The sequence below is a fragment of the Pleurodeles waltl genome, chromosome 8 (assembly GCF_031143425.1).
Source record: "Pleurodeles waltl isolate 20211129_DDA chromosome 8, aPleWal1.hap1.20221129, whole genome shotgun sequence".
NCBI lineage: Eukaryota > Metazoa > Chordata > Amphibia > Caudata > Salamandridae > Pleurodeles > Pleurodeles waltl.
Window position 1 is genome coordinate 1450012490 of NC_090447.1, and position 16948 is coordinate 1450029437.

Genomic DNA, 16948 nt, shown 5'->3' on the forward strand with positions numbered 1-16948 from the left:
TAAGGCGATGATTAACTCCTGGCAGTGAGAGAGCATCTTATTATCTTATTATTTCAGGGAGGACTTCAGTTTACACTGACATCAATATATACTGATGTGTGGCGTTCTACAGTTCTTAGGTAAACACAAAAGATATGAGACAAGAAATACCTCGTTTTTCAGCATCTCAATGCGCTTATATCTTAACTGATCTCCCTTGGTGCCAATTTTATGACGACTGATGAATCTCTGTGCCGGTTCTACCACGGGAAGTGTTATTAGCCATGCCATAATTATGGGAGCAGCACAGGCCCTGTAGAAATATCCTCCTTTGGTAAATATTCCCAAATCCCTAAAACAAATAGGGCGGAACGCATAAAATGTTGGCCCTCAGGTACGACTATTGATCCGCGGCCTCCGTTAAGCTATTGATCCGAGGCGTCCCAGGGATCCGGAGCCACCATGGTACACACGACAGCGTTGCTGCTGGCAGCTGTCCTGGTCGCTGGTTACACCAGTGTGTCAGAAGGACACGACGAGCAATGTAAGTGTCTCCTGCGCGTGATGCTTCTCAGTACAAACGTGTAGGGCTACATTGCGCACCATTCTCGCCATGTTTTACCAGCCACGAACGTTTGGGCTGATAGGGCTGGGAAGGAAATGTGCACATAGGTTATATATCACATATACAAGGAGAGCATTGGCTAAAACAACTCAACCTTGAATAGTACTTTCGTTTGCACCCGAAATGTACTTAGCTCGGTAGCTTGAACCGAAGTCTAAGCACTCAAGGAGCAGATGATTATAGCAACGTTATCAGCTGTAAATATGGCCAGGCTCCACAATTGGGCTAAAGACCAGGGTTTTTGTAAAGAAAGATTTTTTTTAACTTATTTCAATAATGTAAGTGCTTTATACTGGTTGGCATCACTTTGCAACTATGGGTTGCTACTGTTGCGTTGCAGTCAGTGCTTAATTTGTGCTTGTTGTTTCCAGTGCTGAGCACCGGCACTTATTTTTGAGGACCGGGACTTATACTTCTGCCTCAAGCATTTGCTGGGAGCAAAAGACACATATGGGAAAGAGGGAGGAAGAGAAATATGAAAAAGCGTCACAAAGGGAGAAAGCAGAAAGCTGCAAGAATGAGCTGAAGGGGCAGGGAGTGGCTGTAAATGGATTGAAGAGGCCTGAGATGGCTTCAGGGTTACACTGCCTCAGTATTCTGTGTTCGCACATTTAATTGCCACAGCTGCCTGTTTAATAGGAGGGCTTTGGGCACTGGCACCTTTTTATTACAAATTAAGCACTGGTTGCAGTGCAAACACCCATAGTTTTCAATGAAAGGCCTGATTTACCACAATATCTAGACTGGGCTTTGGTCGAAAACTAAAGCTTCCTTGATGGTGCTACCAAAGAGAAATGTTGTCATTTCTCCAAAAAGCACTCACTGAATATGGGCTCATATGCACAGCACACATCCAGTGAATGAGATCCTTCGATATTTGTCCAGACACAGGATACTGGATACTTAGAAAAGGCCATTATTTAAGCCCGCAAATCATTTTATGGAGAGCGAATTCTGAATGCCCATAATAGATCTAAGAAAATTGTAAGATTGTAAAACAGATGTCTTAGGTCAACAACATCCTTCCTTCCTCCTGGACTCTGCTCTCAAACAATCTGAGACCAACTAGACTTATTTTTTACTGAGAGGGTTCAGTTAATTAGTAACAATATTCTGAACCTTCTCCATTCTATCCGGTCGAGATCAAGCAATGACTATGTATGCAAGTCAAACAACTACCTTGGCAACCATGTCCAAGATTCCCAGAAACCAGCCACTTTAGTACAGTTTCGTTGACCTAGAAACCAGCCTCTTTAACACAGTTTCATTGAGCATCTATCTCATTAAGAGTTAGGTTTGGCCATAATCAAATTCACTTCACTGGATCTTTCCCATCTATTTTATCCACAAAAATGTCTACATTTTCAATCCAATCACTATGCATATAGTTAGACTTTCTTTCAGCACTGGAGCTGTTTCCTCACAGCTTGAAAATGGAATTGTTAGACCTCTACAAAGACCTCCAATTATCATTCAATCATTTTGCTTCCCGCAGCAGCAAAAAAATGGAAAGCTGACTTGCACCCCAACTTACATCACATCTGGAATACAAAAAACGTATTTTACAAATTTTAAGTTGTTTTTCATGCCTCAACAAGTACAGAGTCTGATCTGGTAGCAGTACAAGAATGTCTGCTGGCAGCAAAAATGGCACCAGAGGATTAATTCTGCTGGATGTTTCATCAGCCTTTGATCCTGTGAATCATAAAATTCTTCTATCCTGCCTTGAAAACTGCAAGATAATTAACATTGCCTTTACTTGTAACAATTGTTCTGTAAAACAGGACTCGCACCACAACGTTGGATAAGTTCAAATCTCTACCCCAGACTATTTCTACTGGTGTACCTCAAGGGTCTGTTTATTCCCCCCTCTTATCTAACTTTTATGTTGTGCTTTGTTTGAACTCCTGAACTCATTTGAATGCACTTTTTTACTCCTATGCATATGACACCAAATTGATTTTTAAGATAAACAACAAGGGTGACATGTTGGCATCCTTCCCTTGCTGTTTGCAGAAGATCAAACTGTGAATGGATTGTAACTGGTTGAAAATCAACCTTGATAAGACAGGCCTGGCTTTCCATCTGTTGGCTAGATGATCTTGACCCGCGTCTGAAACCTGGGGAACTCATAAATAGCCTTCGTGTGAAAACTGACCCTAGACTGAAGATATATATCTTCAAGTATCTTTGGTGGTTGCATCCTGCTTCTATTGGTTTAAGCACATAAAGGCAATTTTAAAGACTCCCCTGGAAGAAGACATAAAATGGTTGTGACCACCTGCACATATTCCAGACTAGACTACTGTAATGGCCTTGACAATGGAATGTCTAAGTCTTTAGTGAAAAGACTTCAATTGATACAGGATCAAGAAATACAACTCACTTTGTGAGCTTCACCGGCTCCTTATTACTCAAGCTTCAATGGCTATCAGTTCACAAAGGAGTCAGTTTTAAAATGATTTACCTTGTGAATAAATGCCTTTATGGTACAACTCGTCTTTTCCTCAAGACTTGCGTAGTCCTCTGCACTCCGACCTGATGTATTATTTTCTCTAATGCCTTGCTTTTAAACATACCTAGATTCAAAAAAGAAACTGACTGGCAGTAGATCATTCTAAGTTATAGCACCTAAGGTACAGAACCTTCTTCCACTGTATTTAAGACTCATTACTTCCCAGTTGAGCTTCTGCAAGAAACCTACAGCCTATCTGTACACATTGTAATTTTTAATTTTGGTCAGAATTATATTCTTGGCCCTAGGAGATCTTAGGGTGGTGGCACACTTTATAAATGACACATGACATGACATGACATGACATGACATAACATATCATAACATAACACTGGAATGGAATGCTCAGACTTGCCAACATACACTGTGCGACTGTGTCTCACACAATATTGCCTCTACTCACACAGTCTTCCAGTGAGGTGTTGATATCACATAGTGGGAAATATTATCAGCTGGAGAACTGTTTGTATTGTGAAGTTCCGGCTTGTGTTTGGAGGCTGGGCATACCTGTTGTCCATGGGGCGTTTTGCAAACTCCCCAGGACATTAGCGGCAGCCTCAGAATATTTTTTGGAGGGGAAGATCATGGGTTCAGATCTCGGCACAAAGCCCTGCCCTCTCTCATTGGCCCTATCCTCCATGGCTTGAGAAACGTATGGGTTCAAGGCCTCGCCCGGGCCGACCCCGTTTCAATCCCCACTCCTCACACAGAGGGATTGACCTCAAGCTTGGCAAGTCTGTAGCTTCCAGTGCACATTCTATACTGCACAGCACCAACTGACCTACAGGCTGTGTGTCTCAAAAGTCAGTCTTTAAGAGTCAGGAAAAGACAGTAGCAGGTCCCTTTTTCAATAAGTATGGCTCTGCGCTGCATTTTTCTACGTTGTGCATCAAAATACTAAATCGCGGCCTGAATTTGTAATATTTTGTGAAAGATACAAATATCACATGAAGAAAACCTAACCTAGCTAAGCGTTCCTGGCCTTTCAGTTCATCTGAATGCTTAAGAGAGAGGTGGGTTGGCATTTCCATCCAGTGAAATGGTTGTTTACTAAAGGGCACTAGTTGGAATAAGAGCATAATGGTATATATCCTGAGTTGTGTTTGGAAATCTATCCGGTAAATCATTAACGTGAACATTTGGAATGAAATGCCGCTTCAGTTCCTTCTCTCATAATATTACTTAGAATTTATGTTTTCTTCATATTTTCTTCATATCCTGCTCTCCGAGATCTGCATGATTGACTTTGATCTAATTTAATTTTAATCAGTGATACATGTTTCTTTTCCATTTCTATTTCTATTGAAATATGTGAAAAGAAGGACGTGTATTTCTTCCATTTCCTGGACACATAAACAAAGGTAAATAGCTGATAAACTGTTTCTCGAATGTCAAAAAAAGACACGAGAAGCGTTTGATGGCTACAGCACGCACACTGCTCGTGAGTGGATAATGGGGTGAAAGAGAAAGTTGGCATTGGGGGTTCTCGGGGAGAAATTGTCTTCCTGGTTAAGGACAAGTCCATCAGGGTCGGACTGCGAGAGAAAATAGTCTAAGGCACCAAAATGAAAGGGTCTCCCCCCAATAGAAAATGGAATAATGCAATGGGTCTCGCATTTGCTCGAGTTAGAGCTCCTAGACTTTTCTTGCCACATAAATTGAAAATGAAAAGTAATACAGTTTCCATTAAGCAAGCCGATGAGCGTGAAGGAGACACAAAAGGAAAAAGAAGTTTGCTTGCAGTTAAAGGTGTCGGCAAAAGTGCAATTAGCCATGTAACAGGGTTGATGTCCAAGGCGGTAACCAAACTGCCCCAAGGAGGGACAAACGTCAAGCATTTACCAATGGTAACAAAGGTTTTTTGAAGAAGCAATAGTAATGGGCGTGAGGTGGGCGTGGCTAAAAGCCCAAATTGATAACAACACGTCGGAAAAGCAGTGCTTGCGCTCTGCTATTCTCGACCTAAAAAGTGGCTAACATTCTGAAGATCACGGCAGTTTTAAACTTGAAAAAGGCAATGTGTATAGGTGTTATACAAGGTCTGAGGGACTGAATGCATGTGTGCTTCTTGAAGACAATGTTTGTGGTAAAATCATAGAAATCAACAATAAAAATCCACCCACTGGACCACAGAACAGGACCACAAACAGCCACAAAAGCAACTCACACAATGACCTGTCAGACAAGTCTTCAGAAATGCACTAAGACAAAAAGAATGCCTTTAATGAAATGTCATGTTTGAATTAAATGTATTCACAAAAAGTGAAAGGACAAATCAAAAAATGCTTGAAGCTTGGATTTTAAACATGCAAAGTGATAAACAGGATCAGACGGGCCAGTAGGGCAATTTGATAGTGTGGTAGGTCAGTGTGTGAGCCAGCTGCATGATCATAATCACCAGTCATTCTTAATAACTACATCTCAGCAGGTTGTATTCAACTTGATAATTCTAGGAATACAAAAAATGACCTTAACATTTTATTACCACATCACCAAGGACTTTGTTGACTCCATTGTAGATCACTAACTAAATGCTACCACAGTTCTATGCACCAAACGTGGATAACCTTGTTCAATGAAGCCTGGGCAAACACATGAAATTAATACAGATCACTAAAAAAAAATCTACTACATTGTAAATGTCTCACTTTGTGCACTAAAACTAGACGTATTGAGAAAAGACCACAAAACACCATCCTTATAGCAAAATATAATTATGTTTAAAACATAAAACTCCACAATCAGGCACACTCTCTATTCAAATGTATCTATGTCAGTTTTTCAACATCTCCAGATCTACTTTCTTCCACAAATGCAACTGCTTCTCGTCATTTTCCCCTACAAAAGTACTTCCATCAGAAACACTGCCACACCAAATTCAACTTCTGCAGTACTACTTAAAGACAAGAACACTCCATCCACTTTTTAAATCCTGCGTAAGACGTTTCCAAATGCATAATGCTACACAACCACACCAACCATTTTCCAAAATCATTCCACTTTAGGTCAGAATGTCTAACTGCTACTTAAAAAAAGAAATTCAAGCGTGTTGTTAGACCTTTCAGCCTTAGGTTGGTCTCCCCCAAAACATTTTGCCTTCTCCCATCCTGTTTTGCTGAATTCATTGTTGTTGGACCTTGGTCTCTGCAAATGTTAAAGCTGCTATCTAGTGCTAAGGTGTTTCTGCTCACTACCTAAAACATGGTAAAATTTGTATACATCTGAGTGGCATACTTCATTTACTTATAAGTCCCTTATAAAGTGCTATACCATATATCCAGGACTAGTAATTAAATGTTATTAGTAGGCCTGCAGCACATATTGCCCTCTTAAGTAGTCACAAAAATGTCTCCGGCCTGCCATTGCACACTCTCTGTAGTTTTATACATGCCAATTCAAGTTGACAAAATAAAATGTTGTCAAGCCCATAAATCCTTTCTTAATACATTTAGGTCACCCCTAGGGTAGACCCTAAATAGCCCATCAGGCAGGGTGCACTGTACTCAAAATGTTGGAGATGTCATTTTAAATTGTACAAGTCATGGTATTGAAAACTCACAAATTCATTTTTCACAACTGTGAGGCCTACCTCTCTCATAGGATTACATTTTGTTACCTTATCACGTTTAATAGGTGATAACTGTTCTTTGGAAACAGGTCGAAATATCTTGTTGGGTATCTAGGCAATTGTAATTTAAAATCCTAACTTAATAATGCCATCAGATTTTTATTCACAACTCCGAAAAGAGCAACCCCTAAACCAATGGGAACCTAGGGATAACACAATCTTTATGCATAATGGGTTTCACTGGTATTATTTGATACAGAATATTAAATCAGGAGGCTAAATATTCTCATGTAATCAATGCTTTAGTATTAATATTTTGATCATTAAAAAGGGCACTACATTTATATGTAAAGCAAAAAAAACGAAGTTTATGTCTTCAAACATTACATACACAAGCAATTAGTCAGAAAATTAAAATACTTACCATTTGAACCATACCTCTAAACTACACCGCGCATTGAAAGTGAGCAAACGTACCCCTACTTAGGAGATTTCCTTTCAACCTTTCATCCTCCTTACATCCACTTATCCAAGAATCCTTTCACACTTTTAGGAATTTAGCCATTCATCTGTGAGTTCCTTCACCATCCCACCCTTTTACATACCCTTTCACTCTTCCCTATCTGTCCATTTTTCATCCTTTCATCTATTCACCCTTTCACCTATCATTCTTAACCTTTCACCCACATATCTATTCAGCCATCTTTCTATCATTTTAAATTTCCATCCACTGACCCCTCCAGCCATACATCCATGATTTCACCCTTTCATATACCCTTCATATACCCTTTCACTCTTCCCTATCTGCTCATTTTCATCCTTCCATCTATTCACTCTTTCGTCTTTCAATCCTTTCACTCTTCCACCCATTGTTTTTGCCTTCTGTCTATGCATCTTTTCAACTATATCTTCATCCTTTCACCCCACCCATTTAACCTTCCTTCAAATGCATTCATTCACCCTTTCTTTCACCTTTCCATTTTACCTTTCACCTTTTCTTTCTTGTTTCCTTTCACACTTCCTTTCTTCCGTTTACCTAATATACTTTCTTTATTTCTATCAATTTTTTGTCTCTCATCCTTTTTCTTTCTTACTTTTCTCTCTCATGTGCACTTGTACTATTTCTCTCCCTCTCTCTGTTACCACTTATTTTCATCATCCTATTACTTAATTTTCTGTTTTTTTCTCTGTATATCAGCTCATGACCCACACCCATCTGTAACAGTATTCCTTAGCTATTATTTATTTGCATTTTGTCTGCGAATGGAAGAGGCCCATAAATTACTAATGAACTTTTTATTGGGGACTAGTTCACAAGCCCACTTTCCAAGTGCTGCTTAAGTAGGAGGTTCATTACGCCACAGTACCAACATATAGAATATCCTTAAAAAACAACACAGTGCATCATGCCCTAGTGTAGCAATCACATCAAAACCAAATACAGAAGTAAGAGTACATGGAAAAGCAGATTTGCTTGTAACAATCAATGCTTAGAATTAGTCCATTTGACAAAATTAACACTCCCGTTCTTTGTGTGTGACTCTTCTGTATCAATGTAATTTTGACCCTCATTGGGGATATAAGAGCCTCATCTGGACTAAAGGAATATGGAGACATCTGTAATAATTAATTAAACAGAATTAGAAATAGGAAAAAGTGGTGATCCGTCACTTGTGCAATGTGACCAACTGTGAAGAGTGATGATCCCTAAGAGTGGGGGCAGAAATTGATAACCCATAATATGAGTGTGGCCCATTAAAATAACAAGTGCTCCCTAGTGAATAGGGAATATATGCGCTCACTCAGGGGAGCATTGAACGTAAGGGTAATTATCACAGGTGTAGGTGAGCATTCCTCAAAAGTATAAATAAACAGATAATCCAGGGCTATCCCTGATAGACTCATTAATGTAGGGTGAGACTTCCCCCTGAATGGACAGGAATCCCAGCAACCAGTGAGCGTGGAGTTGCAGAACCTTAATAGTCAGGGCAGGCCCCACCAAATCACAGCCTGACACGAGGAGTCAATGCTCTGATAAGCCACCTGACAGCTGGTGGTGTAATGAAAATTGAGGCCCCCCTGCAAAGTACATGGAGGGGCCACTCTCCTAACTCACTCAGGAGCTCTCAGGCCAAGGTACTGTGCTGAGGGGGCCCCCTGGGGCTGAGGGGCCCTCCTGCACTGTGGGGGCCTTTGATACGCCAGTGCTAACTGCGTGTGGAGCCGTCACTATCATTGATGACGCACGAGTGCGCGCCTGCAAGGAACAACCTAGCTCCAGAATGAGGTCTGAAACATGCCATTTGCTTCAAGTATCAACATAAACAGGGTTACTCACAAGTGAAAATATTGCCACAGGATAAGCAAAAGTGGTGGTGATTAAAAGCAATAGTTAAAAGCCCAGTGAGAAAGGGGCCAACAATCGAATGGCAAAACAGAGGAGGAAATCCACTGTCGGATGATACAATCGACCAATAAATAGACTCAAAGACAAAGCCAAACAAATGTGCAAGGCATCATATATTATACATATTGGAGAAAATAGACAATTACATCATAGGTAATGTTCATTGTAACAAAATGAGCTACGTATCACTGTTGGAGTGAAAAAACAAGCCGTTTCTATTCAACAAAGGACTTCAGATTGAAGTACATATCAGACTTGAAGTACGGAAACAAATCCTCTCCATTCCTCATGAGGTCTGTCCTTTTTTAAATTGAATCACACATGCTAACCCACTTACATCTACGTCTTTGTAGAATGACAGGGAGCTCTCCTCATTTATCGGAAATTTTTCCACATCTAGTACTTACCATCTGATGTCACTGGCCTTCTGTTGCTTCTCAATGTAGAGAGCTACAAGAGGGGCAGTAGTCATTCCACAACAAATTCTCCTTTGAAATTGCCCAATGCGTGTTTTTACCTGCTAGGTCGTCTATTCAATATAGATTAAGAGGCAGGGGTACCATATGCAATAGACCACATTCACAGTATCACAGTTAAAAATGTTTTCCAGGTCCAAGATTAAATCATCATGTTCAAAGAATATAGCAGACAATAACCAATAATACTGAGCTAAACTTGGCTTTTTAAAGCTACCTGTCTGGTGTAAATCAATTCTCTACCCTTTTTGGGGTAGTAAGCAGTATATAAATGCAATTGTGTTTATAATTTCAGTTATAATTACAAGAACTCTTTCCAATTGGCAATAGTGAGATTTAAGATTGAAGACTTTATGCCTGTAATCACTGACTCAAAGGTGTAATAACAAACCTGTAGATCTGAGGAATGAACAATGTCCGAACCCTACCCACCATTATTCTTTCAGGGAGATTTTAAAAGCCATTTTCCACCTTCACTTGAACTTTAATTAGTGTTGCACTCATGTTATGAAGTACGTAAAATTAATTAATTGCCCCACCTTCCTTTTGTTTTCATTTGTGTAGCTCACAAATTATGCTTCATTTGTAGTAAAACTTTAAAAAACTGTAAAACAAATAAATAAAAATAATAGTTGTTTCTGCTGCTGAGTAATGCCTGTGAGCAACCAGCTACAAGAAGTCATAGTTCTGACCCTGTTTGTAGAGTAGACCCAAGTGAATTATGTTCATGCCTTCCAAGCTCCATTCATACTAGCATGGAACCAAAATGAGCCCAACAACAATAAGGAGTATGGCACTCTGAACAGTTGCCCTTTAAGACACTTAGGCCATGATTGTGAATGCCTCTGTAAATAAATATCACTGCATACATTTGTGCAGGAATTGCAGCTACATGTGTTGCGAGGTCTATTGTTTCTTGTAATTACTGGTTATGGTATGTTCAAGTCAAACCAGCCAAAATGTAACATTAGAAAAGGGCGAGTAAATACTGGGACATGGGCCACAATAATGTAATGCCCCATTTTGCATAGATTTGACTTGTAATATCTTGTAATGAAGGTCTCATACAAATCGTAGTTGTATAATATAGGTTTTATTCAGAACTGAGGCGACTCCAGTTGGTGCTCCCTCTCCAGCCAGCAGACAACTGACACTCAAGAGAACACCGAACAATATTGACTAATAACTTACATTCTTGACTACAACACATCTTTTTCCCTTTGATCAATAAGCATTTATTCATATTCTATTTATGTTCTTTCACAAACATAATCTTTTAGATACTTAGGTGGTACCCTCACGCCAGGTACCCTACTATATGCAACTTGTTGGACCTGGCTTTTTGACAGGGTCATCCCAAAACTTTTTGTCTCCTTCCTCCTATTTTTTTTCGACCTGTTGTTGTTGGCTTTTGAACTCTGGGCACTTTACCACTGCTAACCAGTGCTAAAGTGCATATGCTCTCTGTGTAAATTGTACTGTTGATTGGTTTATCCATGATTGACTATTTAATTTACTTGTAAGACCCTAGTAGAGTGCACTATATGTGCCTAGGGCCTGTAGATTAAATGCTACTAGTGGGTCTGCAGCACTGGTTGTGCCACCCACTTCAGTAGCCCCTTAACCTTGTCTCAGGCCTGCCATTGGAAGGCCTGTGTGTGCAGTTTCACTGCCACTTCGACTTGGCATTTAAAAGTACTTGCCAAGCCTAAAACTCCCCTTTTTCTACATATAAGTCACCCCTAATGTGTGCCCTAGGTAACCCCTAGAGCAGGGTGTTATGTGGGTAAAAGGCAGGGCATGTACCTGTGTAGTTTATATGTCCTGGTAGTGTAAAACTCCTAAATTAGTTTTTACACTACTGTGAGGCCTGCTCCCTTCTTAGGCTAACATTCGGGCTGCCCTCATACATTGTTGAAGTGGCAGCTGCTGATCTGAAAGGAGCAGGAAGGTCATATTTAGTATGGCCAGAATGGTAATACAAAATCCTGCTGACTGGTGAAGTCGGATTTAATATTACTATTCTAGAAATGCCACTTTTAGAAAGTGAGCATTTCTTTGCACTTAAATCTTTCTGTGCCTTACAATCCACGTCTGGCTAGGTTTAGTTGACAGCTCCTTGTGCATTCACTCAGACACACCCTAAACACAGGGTACTAAGCCTCACTTGCATACATCTGCATTTTGAATGGGTCTTCCTGGGCTGGGAGGGTGGAGGGCCTGCCCTCACAAAAAGGACTGCCACACCCCCTACTGGGACCCTGGCAGACAGGATTGAACTGAAAGGGGACCTGGTGCATTTCTTAGCCACTCTTTGAAGTCACCCCCACTTCAAAGGCACAATTTAGTATAAAACAGGGCCTCTGCCCTACCTCATCAGACACTTGCTGGAGAAGAAACCTGAACCAGAAACTACATCCTGCCAAGAAGAACTGCCTGGCTGCTCAAAGGACTCACCTGTCTGCTTTCTACAAAGGACTGCTGCCTTGCTGTTGGCCTGCTGCCTTGCTGAACTCTTGTCTGGCTGTAACAGTGCTCTCCAAGGGCTTGGATAGAGCTTGCCTCCTGTTCCCTGAAGTCTCAGGACCAAAAAGACTTCTCTTTTTCATTTGGACGCTTCGTGCGCCGAAAAGTTCGACGCACAGCTTGTTCCGCGGTGAGAAAATTGCTGCACGCCGATGCTGCTCGACGCGATGCTTAAGGGGCGACCGGAACTTCGACGCACGGCGTCGCATGGACAATGCCGCCCAACTTCCAGAGAGAAAATTGACGCAACGCCTGCTGTGAGAAAGAAAATCCAGCGTCTCCCGGAATGACGCACAGCCGGAAAACAAGCCAAAGAATCCACGCACAGACCCTGGGACATCTGGTAATCCCGCGATCCATAGAAGGAGACGGTCCGCGTGCCGGAAAACGACGCACGTCTTCCCCGAGTGAAAAATAACGACGCAAGTCCGTGTGTGAAGGGGCGAAACTGATGCAAACACCATTTTTCCTCCCGTAGAACGACGCCCGTCTCCCGCGTGAAAAATAACGACGAAAGTCCGTGTGTGAAGGGGCATAATCGACGCACACACTATTTTTCCACGCATCTCCTCTTCTGCGGCCCTCTGCGGAGATTTTCCACGCCAAACCAGGTGCTTTGTGCTTGAAAGAGACTTTGTTTGCTTTTTAAAGACTTAAGACACTTTGGCCCTCATTCTGACCTTGGCGGGCGGCGGAGGCCGCCCGCCAAAGTCCCACCGTCAGGTTACCGTTCCGCGGTCAAAAGACCGCGGCGGTAATTCTGACTTTCCCGCTGGGCTGGCGGGCGGTCGCCTTCAGACCGCCAGCCAGCCCAGCGGGAAAGAGGCTTCCACGATGAAGCCGGCTCGGAATCGAGCCGGCGGAGTGGAAGCTGTGCGACGGGTGCAGTTGCACCCGTCGCGTATTTCACTGTCTGCACAGCAGACAGTGAAATACATGTAGGGGCCCTCTTACGGGGGCCCCTGCAATGCCCATGCCAGTGGCATGGGCACTGCAGGGGCCCCCAGGGGCCCCGCGACCCCCCCTACCGCCATCCGGATCTCGGCGGTCCGACCGCCGGGATCTGGATGGCGGTAGGGGGGGTCGGAATCCCCGCGGCGGTGCAGCAAGCTGCGCCTCTGCGGAGGATTCAATGGGGCCGCGGTACACTGGCGGGACCCCGCCAGTGGTGCCGGTCCGACCGCGGCTTTACCGCCGCGGTCGGAATCCCCATTGGAGCACCGCCGGCCTGTCGGCGGTGCTCCCGCGGTCCTCCGCCCCGGCGGTCAAAGACCGCCAGGGTCAGAATGACCACCTTTATATCACTTTTTAGTGATATCTTTACAAATTCATATTGCCTCTTTGATCGTTTGACCTGCAAATACCCAGAAAAATATTATATATTTTTCTAAACACTGTGTGGTGTATTTTTGTGGTGCTATATTATGTTATTGTATGATTTATTGCACAAATGCTTTACACATTGCCTACTAAGTTAAGCCTGACTGCTCGTGCCAAGCTACCAGAGGGTGGGCACAGGATAATTTGGATTGTGTGTGACTTACCCTGACTAGAGTGAGGGCTCTTGCTTGGACAGAGGGTAACCTGACTGCCAACCAAAAACCCCATTTCTAACACAACCCCTTGTGCCTTTGAATCTTCCTCCCTTCCATTTCTGACACTGTGAATCCTCTTGGTACCTTTTCTCAATGCCTTATCATCACTCATCACTATGTTACTGCTACACCTGTCCAGGTTCTTCTCATGATTACTCTCCCTAGTACGCATCTCTGCACTCGCTCTTTTTTCATACAAAGCTACTCTCCTAGTATTCCATCTTTCTCCATTCTCCAGAGTGATACATAAACCACTCACGTTTACCACTCCGTAAAGACCATAAAACTTTGTGAGACCACCCCAATCCTTCCTGACTTTACTTTCACGCCATCGCCTACCTTTATTCTTCCTACATTCCTCACATTGTCATTCATCCATTCCCAAACCTTTCATTATTATTCAATGTCTTCATCCATGCAGATGGCATTTTTATATTAGCTTTATGTTATCTCATCACACTAAATTGAATTTTCTTTGTGTTACTATTCTCCATAGTGTGATACGCCCACTCTAGGTCATTTACATTCTTTCTCTTCTCCAACGCCATCCGAATCACCCCCTTCACCATGAGTTTAGGGCTCTCAACTACACCATTTGCTTGAGGATTTTAAAATGACGTACGGGAATGTGAAATGCCACAACCACTTAAAAATGTCGTCATTCTATCCGATGTAAATTGTGTTCCATTATCTTTGATAAGTTTGACTCTATATCCTTCTTCTCTGAAAAAATCTTCTAACACCTTAATGGTACTTCTTGTTGTGATCTCATGCATACATTTCACCACCAACCACTTGGAATGTACATCCACCATGACAATAGCAAATCTTAATTCTGTAGCGACACACCCCAAGGATCCAATGAAATCTAAACAGACAGTGTGCCATGGCAACCTTGGATCATTATCTCTCCTTTGGTATATTGTTCCCATACTTTTAATCTCTTCTCCCCATCCTTACAATCTGCACACCTCACTACTCACTCATTCACCTCTTGATCCATTCCTGGCCACCAAAAAGTTTCCCGTTATCTTTTCTTCATCAAAGGTTATCCTAAGTGACTTCCAGAGCCAACTTTAAAAGGTCAAATCTCAATTTCTGTGGAGGAATAAACTTGTGTCCCCTTGTAATGATTTTACCATTGCAGACGATAACTCTTCCAACACTTTAAGATATGGTCTCACCATCATAGACACCACACTCTCTCACCTACTACCTTTCGAAACCAAATCTGCCACTTGTTGTAACACCTCATCACTATTCATGTTTTCAAGCAGTGTTCTTTTCCAAAGGCTTCTTGTCTCAGCTCCACCAAATCATCCATACTTGCTACTGCACCTTCTTCCCCAAAGGCCTCAACATCTTCTCATCCACCTCTTGCCAGGGTAAGTGCAATCTAGATAAAGCATCAGCCTGTGCGTTCTTTCACCCAGGAATGTACTCCAGTTGATATTGGAATTCTTGTAACCAAGCTGCCAGTGTAGCTAATCTTGCTGACCCTTTCCCTGCCCATCCTGGAGACTGAACCTTAAGTAGCGGTTTATGGTCTGTACGCAAAATTATGGGAACTCCCCATAGATACACTCTAAAGTATTCTGTTGCCCATACCATAGCTAATGCCTCTCTTTCTATAACCAAATAATTCCTTTCTGATTCAGTTAATGTGCGGGAAGCGAATGCCACAGTTCTCTCACCACCATTATGTATTTGCGCCAGAACTGCCCTCAGCCCCACTGCACTGGCATCCAAAGTAAGTATGGTAGTAAGCTTGGTATCAATGATGTTAACACCTTAGCTGCAAAAATCACAAATTTTATATTATCAAATGCTCTCTGTTGGTCCTCTGTCCATGCAGATTTGCACCCTTTCCTCAGCAATCTCTTGACATGTTCAGTTTTTTCTGCGAAGTCCCTAATACATTTTGCATAATATTCTATAAGTCCAAGAAAGGATCTCAACTGATCTTTGTCTGGGCTCTTTCCTTACTGCCTCTAGAAGATCCTTCTTTGGTTTTATTCCTGCAGGTGATATTGTGTATGTATTCTACCTCTGCTGCACAAAGTTTACATTTCTCTGTTTCTTGAGTGTCAACCTGCATCATTGATTATGTCTAATACTTTCTTGAGAACCATATTGTGGTCCTCCATTGTTTTCCCAAAATTAGAATGTCGTCCTGAAAACATACTACTCCAGCTATGTCTTTAAAGATCCCCTTAATCATCCTCTGGAAAATGCCAGCTGCCGATGAAAGACCAAATGGCATCCTGGTGAATTGAAATATTCCTTCCGTCGTTATGAAGGCCGAGAGATGCCTTGATTCCCGGTGCAGTTTGATCTAGTGATAAGCACTCCTTAAATCAAGTTTGGAGGAAAACTTACCCCCTTCTAAAGATAACACTATTTCATTAATATTTGTAAGAGGATAATTATCTACTACTATATTTTGGTTCAAAGTGCGTAAGCCCACACAGAAACGATAACTACCATCAGATTTGCTTGTTATCACCACCTGAGAAATCCAAGTGGAGATTTCTATGGGTTCAATTATCCCATGGCTTACCACTTCCCTTAACATTTTTTTTTACTTCTTGTCTGGCAGCAATGGAAACCTTTAGCACTTTATGTTGAATGGGTATGTCTCCCAGTTACATCATTATTGTTTGGACATATTTTTTAAATTCACCCACCTCGTCCAAAAACACTTTAATCGCTCTCTCTACAATCTCCTCTACTGTGACCTCATCAACTGCCATAATCTGGTTATGAGTGCTGGGATTGAAGATTAGCTGTAGATCATGTTGGTGTTCCCATCCTAGGGAAGGAGGTCCTTTTTTCGCCACATAAACCTTCCCTTTAACTTGTCTGTTCTGAAAGCACATATCAGTTAGCATGTAACCCAACAAATCTATCATCTCTCCTTGATATGCTCCTGTGTTGATATCCTGAGGAAGAAGGCGGACCTTGGGCCAATGTAATGTAAACATTTCTTTAGGTATTATGGTGTGAAATTACCCAGAATCCAACACTAATTGGATATTTTTTCCCTTTATGTTAAACTTTGCTTTAGGCCTGGTTTTCCTCACCAGAGGGGAGTACTCTGAGTGAATTGACAGCTGGCCCCGCTTTGCTAGCGCATCACAGTTGTAATAAGTTTGGCATTTTAAACTTGTTTTTACTATTTTATATATATATTATGCTTGAATTGTGTTAGTGTTTCTTTATTGTTTGGTGCCTTCCTCCTGGGCCATCTTAAGCTC

At 41.9% G+C, this 16948-nt stretch overlaps 1 protein-coding gene across 1 annotated transcript in view; it reads left to right on the top strand.

Annotated features, from left to right (window-relative positions):
• The first annotated feature begins 383 nt into the window (after positions 1 to 383).
• LOC138249257 (putative gastrointestinal growth factor xP4) overlaps positions 384 to 16948 on the top strand; it is a 67400-nt gene continuing 50835 nt past the window's right edge. Inside the window, exon 1 of the mRNA XM_069203228.1 lies at positions 384 to 523. Within this exon, the coding sequence (XP_069059329.1) occupies positions 442 to 523 (82 nt within the window). The 5' untranslated portion in view covers positions 384 to 441. The remainder of the gene's footprint in view (positions 524 to 16948) is intronic.